Source organism: Bos indicus, chromosome 16, assembly GCF_029378745.1.
Source record: "Bos indicus isolate NIAB-ARS_2022 breed Sahiwal x Tharparkar chromosome 16, NIAB-ARS_B.indTharparkar_mat_pri_1.0, whole genome shotgun sequence".
NCBI classification, from domain to species: domain Eukaryota; kingdom Metazoa; phylum Chordata; class Mammalia; order Artiodactyla; family Bovidae; genus Bos; species Bos indicus.
The window spans coordinates 63,023,410-63,031,944 of NC_091775.1; the positions used below are offsets into that span (position 1 = coordinate 63,023,410).

General features: G+C 48.6%; 1 protein-coding gene across 1 annotated transcript; it reads left to right on the forward strand.

Moving 5' to 3' along the window:
- Positions 1 to 917: 917 nt before the first annotated feature.
- IER5 (immediate early response 5) lies at positions 918 to 3,102 on the forward strand. Its single transcript, XM_019976761.2, has one exon. It carries the CDS (start codon positions 1,157 to 1,159, stop codon positions 2,129 to 2,131), a length of 975 nt encoding a protein of 324 aa, XP_019832320.2. The 5' UTR covers positions 918 to 1,156; the 3' UTR covers positions 2,132 to 3,102.
- The last annotated feature ends 5,433 nt before the right edge of the window (positions 3,103 to 8,535 follow it).

Below are 8,535 nucleotides of genomic sequence, written 5' to 3' on the forward strand. Positions count from 1 at the left end.
CCTAAATTTTTTCCTTGACACAAAATAAAATTATGACATCATGATGGGAATACAGGACTTCTCTATTTGTACTTTTATAACATGTTAGATTTTTTTCCCCCAAGGGTGGATTGGTCAGTCCTAGTGTTGAAGAAAAATCGTTGTCAAGAACGTGAACCACCGTTCACTGTAACTGATGTTACAACTGTATTGGTTCTAGAAACTAGAGAACAAAGTGATAAATACTAGCTTAAATAGAAAACCAAAAACTTTGTAGGTAGACACAAAACCTTCCTGAGTAGACAAAAACTTTGGAACGTTTAGAACCCCCGTTTTCTTTCTTCGGTGTTAAAATTGACAGGTACTAGAGTGTATGTGACTTTAGGAGGCAAGGGACTTATCCAAGATTAATATCTGCTAAATATCTTGTAGCAAAAGTATGTTATCTAGGCGAATCCTGTGCCGCGTTTTGCCTTCGTCTCCATTTCTGTTAGGTTGCGCGGAGCTTACAGGTGTATGTCGCCTTGGAAACGGAGGTGCGGGGTGGGAATGGGAGGAGAGCTGATCCAGGAAGGATCGAGGCTTTATTGCCGAACAAAGTCCACCACGATACTCGGATGAAAGTTCGAATGGTTTAGTTCGCTCTGGTTCCGGGAAGCAGCGCACAGGCCAGCACCTTTAAGGCCAAACAACACCGTGGCTGTCCCGCTCTCCGCATCACCGTCGCTCGCAGCACTGTCTGGGGTAACCGCCTGCAGGCGGTCGCGCGCGTCTCCCCCTTTAAGAACCTTCTCCGCGGGACTAACGTTCGAATAGCCCTGGCGCCCCTCCTCGGTCTCTGATTGGCCGCTCGAGGCGCACGAGGGCGCGCCGATGGCCCCGGAACGGTTGGCGGCCTCTCGCGATTGGCTGTCGAGAGGCCTTTATAAGGGGCCGGGCGGCCAGCTTGCCTTCAGTTAGCGACCGGACGGGAAACTGGCTGTGTTACTGTAGTGGGGAGGGCGTGGAGGCTAGTGAGCGCGTCGTCAGAGCCTTTTCTCTTCAAGAGTCTTCACAGACCGAGGGTCCACCCCCCGTGGCGGACTTGTTGGTACTTCTTGTTCCCGTCTCAGCTTCGGAACGTGGGCCGGGGCTCACCCCCTCACCTCCGCGCCAGCCCTGGGAAGGAGGAGGCAGGATGGAGTTCAAACTGGAGGCTCACCGCATCGTCAGCATCTCCCTGGGCAAGATCTACAACTCGCGGGTCCAGCGCGGCGGCATCAAGCTGCACAAGAACCTCCTGGTCTCGCTGGTGCTCCGCAGCGCCCGCCAGGTCTACCTGAGCGACCCGTGCCCCGGTCTCTACCTGGCCGGTCACCCGGGGGCCCCGGCGCCGCCGCAGCAGCCCGAGGAGTCGGCGGCCGGGCCACCCGCGGGCTGGGGGGAGCCACCTCCGCCGGCCGGCCGTGCCGCCTGGCCGGAGCCCGAGCCTCAGCCGGAGCGCCCTGCCGTCCCAGAAGTGCCAAGGGCGGGTGACGCGCAGCCCGCGGCCACAGTGACGGCCGCCGGGGACACTCTTCAGGGCGGAGAGGCGGAGGCGCCGGAAGCTGCCTGGCGCCGCGTGGAGGGACCGCGAGAGACGGCGATCGGAGGAGCCGGGGGTCCCGCCGAAGTCTCGGGGGTCTTCCCCCAGGGGCCCGAGGCAGCGCGCGGCCCCTGCGGCTGCCCCCCGGGGGACGAGGACAGGCTGACCGCGGCCCCTCGCGTGGACGGCTGCCGCGCGCCGCGCCCCGCCGCGGCTGAGCCCCCCGCGTCACCCCCTGTCTGTGCCAGAAAGCGCGGCGCGGCGGGGGTGGGCGGCGGCCCCGCGGACTGCCCGGCGCCCGGCTCGACCCCGCTCAAGAAACCCCGCCGGAACTCAGAGGAGCAGCCGGGCGGGGCGGCGGCGGCCGCGGAGGAGGAGGAGGAGATGGAGACCGGTAACGTGGCTAACCTCATTAGCATCTTCGGTTCCAGCTTCTCGGGACTCTTACGGAAAAGCCCCGGGGGCGGCCGGGAGGAAGCGGAGGGAGAGGAGAGCGGTCCGGAAGCCGCCGAGCCCGGGCAGATCTGCTGCGATAAGCCGGTGCTGAGAGACATTAACCCTTGGAGCACTGCCATCGTGGCCTTCTGAGCCCCCGCGGACCCCGTGCGGAGAGGAAGTTGAGCAGCTGGCGTCCCGACGTGAGGGCTGGGCCTCTCCCGGCGGCGAGGACGCCCCCGAGGTCGTCGGCGCCGAGCGCGAGCGGGTGCCGCCGGGCGGCACAGACTGCCCTTGGGCTTGGCGGCCGCCTGGGCCGAGCCTCTCGGGTCTCCTCTGGAGACTTCGGAGCGGGAGACTTATTGGAAGAGGACGGCGATCGTGGACTTTAGTGTCTGTGTCTGTGTATGTCAGTTTGTCTCGTTGAATTAAGGCTGTTTTGCCCCTCTGGAGAGCGTCACCCCTTCCCCGCGGTTTAGGAGATTGGGGCAGACAGGGACTTTCCTCTGCCGGCAGCGCCGAGAAGGAAGCGGCGAAAAAGGCCGGGGCCGGGGAGTTCCCCGTTCGCTCTCGGGGGAGGAAGGGACTTTACACACACCTCTTACATGAAAGCTAGAACTGCACCGAGGCCAGGAGCGGCGTTTCCTCCCAGGATTTCCTCGGACTAGAGGGATTTAGTCTGGAGTAGAGACTTGTATTATTTCTCTCCTTCCCCACCTTTCTCTGTCACTGAAGAAACGTTTATACCCTGTGATTACTCGGGGAAAGGGAGTGTTAGCGGCCCTTGTCTTCCTCACGGAGGGAAAAAAAAACTTGATGAACTTCACAGAAGAGTTCAAGCTTGGAAATAATGGAGTTTATAGAGAAAAGATTTATTTTTTAAAAGCTCTAGATCAGAACTACTACACAGTGCTTTTAAAAAGTGTTTAAGGAAACAAAGTTTACAGACAGAAGCCCTAAGTGGAAAGGTCCTATGGTTTTGTAGATAGTGACTCCAGTCTTTGTTGTATAAAGGTTGGGGGAACTGACAAGGTTTTTGTACAGTATTTTCTCCTTCGTTGTATTGACTTTTGTATAAAAATGTAACTTTACGTGTCTAACACGTATTAAATATTTTGAAGCAACTTCACTGCCTCCTTGTGTGTAAATCGCCTGTCCGGGTTGTGAGGGAAGTGGGAGGAGGGCACCTATGGTCCTCCTGGAAAATTGAAGATGTGGTTCTTAATACCGGTTGTGCAGACTGGGGACATTGTTTGCTGACTTCATTAATTATGGAGAGAGGCACATTTAAGCTTTCTCCCTCACATCAGAAGACTGCTGTTAGGTACTAATATCAGTGGTCTGCCAGTTTCTTGAAACCTGCCACTAAAACTCCCTTTTCTAAAGTCAATTTAGGCAATTTGATTTTTAGCCCAATCTGACAATGTCCAATATTAAATAGCCTAAGTGCCAACTTCTGAGGCCCTTCCCATCCACAAAAGTGTTTTTCACTAAAACTTTTAGTTTCCTGTTATTAATAAAACCTGAGGGAAACTGCTGAGACTGACATGGCCAGCTGGTCAGGTCTACACCTCTGCATTCCAGTGGATGTCAGGATGGAAATTTCAGTGCTTTAAAAAATTTTTTTTTAAATTATGTCTGTAGAAAGTAAATGCATCAGTGAAAGGAAATAGCTTGTGTCAAACTAGATAAGGTTGGAGGCCAAGGAGGGCTAGATGAATTAGCAAAGCCTGATTTGTTTGTTTTTGTCACCCAAATGGTGACATCAGTGTTTTGGCTGTGGGTCATGGTAAATAAATACTTTGACAGCCAAGTCAATGTATTGATACATTTTTGGGGGGTCTAAGGCAGAATGTTCAGTATTTGAAGGGTAGTCAGTAATCTCTCAGAAGCAAATCAGAGAATGGTGTCTTAAAATATGGTTGCTAGTACTTTAAAAGATGGAACTGGTCTAAAATAGCTTATGAATAAACTGGGTGTTTATGAGGTGGGAAAAATTGAGGAAAGGAGACAAACCTCTAAGAAGGGATTATTGCCTTTGAGCAGAAGCATAAGGGAGTGCTTTGCTCCCTAAAGTCCTGACAGTGTAAACTTCTGTCAGGCCAGTAGGCCCCATGTTTTGGTATTTTTGCAAATCTATCTGTGACTGGTTAAGTCAAAGGAATTTTCTACTTTATGCTCCATCACCATAAATAATATATTCATAAAATTAAACATTCTGTAATCAGGGTCTTGTTAACATTGACTTGTTTTGCTTTCAGAGATTAGCTACTTCAGTTACAGCCACAAGAGATCCATTGAGTGCGACTGCTTAAACTGGAGGTGTCTAGGGCCTTAATTTTGCAAACATTTCCTGTTGCTAGAAAGTAATTATTATGCTTGAACAACTCAGTGCATTTTTATATTTGAAAGAAGGGAACATTTGGTGTGTTTGAGTTGATACATTTTGCTTGAGATGAAAATCGCCATTGATCCTTATTTTCACATTAAGATGAACCATGGGACCATGAGTCTGCTTAGTTTAGAAACGGTAAATGGATATATTTGATAGGGAAATACAGCTTTGGAGAAATCAGTAAAGATGAGTTTTTATCGTAGAAGCAGTATATGTCATGGTTAGAGCTGGGCTCTGGAGCCAGACTTCCTGAGTGTGTATCTTGGCTCTGCCACTTACTAGCCGAGGGATCCTGAACAAGTTACCTCATCTCTCTGTGCCTTAATTTTTTCTCGGTTATGAAATTGAGATAATTGTGCCTACCTTGTAGGGTTGTGAAAATTAATGCCTCTAAAGTTTTTAGAAAAGCACATCATACATAGGATAAGTAAGCATACAATTGGTAGTTGTTAATGTAGAAGTGAGTTCTGTGTATAAATCAGATCTATGGTCAAAAGAATTGTGTATATTTGTAAGAAAGGAGGGGAAAGGAGAGTCTGTTTTGAAATTAATCCAATCTGTGAATTCCAGGTTCTTTTATTCTTGTTTTTCTCTGGACACTGGGCAGTCCACAAAGCTTAGAACAGTTTTGCTGTTCTGTGTGTCTCTCACCAACCCTGTGACTTTTCTGATTGTATTAAACAGCTCTATTTTCAGCGAGGAGTAAGCAAGAGTGAAAACATTCAAGGAGCAGAGATCTTGTTGACATACAAATGCTTTCTGTGGATGAGCCAGAGAGGGGAAAAAAAAAAAAAAAATAGCCCACAGAGTTATTTTTAGCCTGAATTGCTTGGGCATAGAATGTTTCTTAAGCCATGTTAATTGATAGGTCCTGGAAAAGAGCCTTCCCAATGCCAGGATGGGGTTATCAGATTCAGTGTGACCAGAAATGAAACGTAGTTTTAGTACTGAACCACTTCTTAACCACTCAGGGAGGGAATTTTTTGATCAATTAACCTCAGATCTGGTCTGGAAACATTTTTTTCCAGATATTTAAAGTGCTTTCTGACAAGGACTCCAGGAAGATCACATGAGTAGTGAATAGAGGTGGTCAGTTTCAGTAACATCTCAACTGTGACTGTTTAAACTTGTATTCCCTCTCAGAAACCAGTGATTATATTTGCGGAAAGGAACTAATGCTGGAAAGCTTGAACTGCCCCTCCAACATCACTGCGTTTGCCCTAAGGCACCTAATGTAGTGATAATAACCCTTGTATTCCTACCATTCACCACTGATTGGATCTGGGGATAAGAAGTGGAAGCGGATGGCCCATCTAACAATTTTGGTAGAATGCTTCTCAGAATAAAGATATAATAAATATTAGGAACAATTCATAACGACAAAACTCTGTTTTTATCATTGGATTAATCTGAGTCTCCAACTTGCTAGGCATAACTACTTGGCTTAGAGCCTGTGAGATGAGGTCAAGAGGGTAATACCCACTGTGACATGCAGTTTGATGGACGTTTATTTCCTTATACTTTTTTTTTTTTTAAGTAGAGTTAGTTCAGTTCACTGAATAACCAAAGAACTCCTGATCTCTTGCCCTAAATATTTTATTCTTGTCCTGTTTTGTGAATTTTTTATTCTCCTAGGCTTGCTTTTATCCCAGCAAGTTCCTTGAAGAAGACAGGAATGAAAAGAAACACTGATCCAACCCTCCCGTGACTATAAAAGAAGCCATTCCGATTAGGTACAGAACTCGGGTGGGGAGTGAGGTCTGCTTCCCAGGATTCCTGGCACTCTTTCCAGTAATGAGCAGTTTGTCTCTCAGCCTTTGAACCATTGTTCACATTTAAAATTCCACCCAGCGGAAAGCCTTGGGAGGAAAAAGACAGTAGAAGCAGAGTTGATGTTAGGAATCATTGTGATCTTAACTTGTGGACCTGGGAGTTTTTCAGTAGCAATTCTGGAGGGTGCCCTAGAGAAGAGATTAAGAACAAAAAGTCTAAAAGGATAAACACATCTAGTAGAATTTCCCCTTCCTGATTCAAACACAATTTTCCCCAATGCCTGCCACCGCCCTTCTAGCCCAAGTGGGAAGGAGGGTTTTAAAAATAAGATCTCTCTCCAGCAGTTGCTCTCTCTTGGGAGAATATAGCCCAGCTGGGATATTGCTGGGTTGTGTCCTGGGGTTTATCTCAGACCTTTGGAATCCTACAAGGAGGGAGGGAGAAGCCTCCTGGGACTGGATTCCTGAAAGGGCCTCTCCCTGCCTGCTCTGCTGACCAGCAGCAGCCTCCACCTCTGGATGCTACATCCGGGTAGGTGAGAAACAGTATTGGCTGTCAGCTTTGGGTCTCTGCAGGAAGAAGGGCTGGCCCCTGTCATCACCACCAAGTCTCCCCAGCAGGTCTCTCTGGGGACTGGCATTAAGTAGGCCTGTTGATATTTTATATAATCGAGTTTTCTAGGACCCGGTCACAACAAGTCTTTGTGTGATAAACCACATTCGTAACTTACAGGATGATGGTGAGGCACAGCTTTTCTTTTTTGCCCCTTTTAGGCACCAGGGTAGCCCTAATCCCAGCCTTCTGTTTTCTCCCTGGGCTTTCAGGACTGGGCTTCTGTCAGGTACCCCAGCCCAGTCATTCCCTGAGATGCCAAGGCAAGACTCCTTTCAGTTTTTCTAGAACTCAGGGGTGTGCCAAAGCTATGTGTTCCCACCTGTTTGTTCTTCAACTCATTTGACCTCCCAAGTCTTGGGGCAGGGAGGCTGCTGGAAACTTGCTTTCTCTAAGGTCAAAGAAAACCATTCTGTTCCCTCTCAGAGAACTGAAGTTGTCTCTGAAGGCAGGATTTCCTTAGGCTACTCCCCACACTTGATGCACTTCCTGAACCCAGGACACCACCGGTTAAGAGTTTTTCTCCAAGTTGATATACAAGTGTATGACTTTTTCTAGCGTCATCCTGCCCTTTGAGCCATAGATACTTGCTTCAGTGCTGTAGCTGTTTTGCCTTTCTGTCGAAGCTGAGTCTAAGATTCCTGCCCTCCATCCTTTTCTGAGTGTGCTCACATTAATGTTTGGGGAAAGGTCTGAGAAGCAGGGAAGAGCTTTGATTGGGAATGCTACCACTAAGGAGCAGAGCTGGATTTCTTGACTTCGAGGCTTGCAGTCTCTAGAGACTACCTACCAGCGATCAAGTCACATCTGTGATTACTGGTCATCCAATCCCAGATTCCAGCATAGTAGGGGCTGGGTACGGGAGTATTTATCCTAGAAACAGGAACAGCCACTGAAAAGCAGCTTGGCTTGTGACCAGATGGGGGAAAGGAAAGGAAAAGCCTGGGAAGCCCATGGGCTACATAGCTCCCTCTTCCTTTGCCACTTTCTGAACAGGTAATGAATCCACAGGCCCCTCTAATGGAGAAGTCTCTCTTTTTTTTTTCCCTTAATTTTTTAGCCACATTGCATGCCATGTGGGGGAATCTTACTCCCCCACCAGGGATCAAACACGCGCCCCTTGCATTGGGAGCACAGTCTTAACCACTGGACTGCCAGGGAAGTCTCAAGAAATCTCTTAAGTGCTTCTTTGCTTTGTCTTCCTCTCTTAGACTTTGATCGATTAATAGAAACTTTTTACAGTGAGTTACTAGAAGTAGGGGTGGGAGTAGTCATAATTCCTGAAATCACACAACAAAAGTGATGGGCAGCAAGTGAGCTGGAGACTGTGAGGTGAGACTGTGCGGCCCAGGACAGTCATCATGGTGGGGGGAATCACCACTGAGTCAAGTTCTCCCACAGTCAAGGTCTGCTGTGGGCTGAGGGACTTCAGCACCCCACTGGCTTTCTCTTCCCTGGCTGTTCTCAAACTGTGCCACAACCTTCCATTTTTTTCAGACAATTTCCAAGTTTTATTTTTGGTTTGGAAAAGGGTGGAAGCACCTTGACATGTGCATTTATCAACACGAGCCTTCTCTCTGTGTATGACCTACTTTAGACTAGAGTTGCTTTTATGTTTATGGCCGTGGGAGAAATCCCTGAAAGCAGAGATTCCGTTTAGAAGCTGAACTTAGGGTACATGGGACGCTATGCTGAGGTCGTTGTTACTCTGTGCTTTCTGTGGTTTTCTCCCTGCATTCCACTCCCTCGGTTTTCACAATGTCTTTGAACAGGCGCT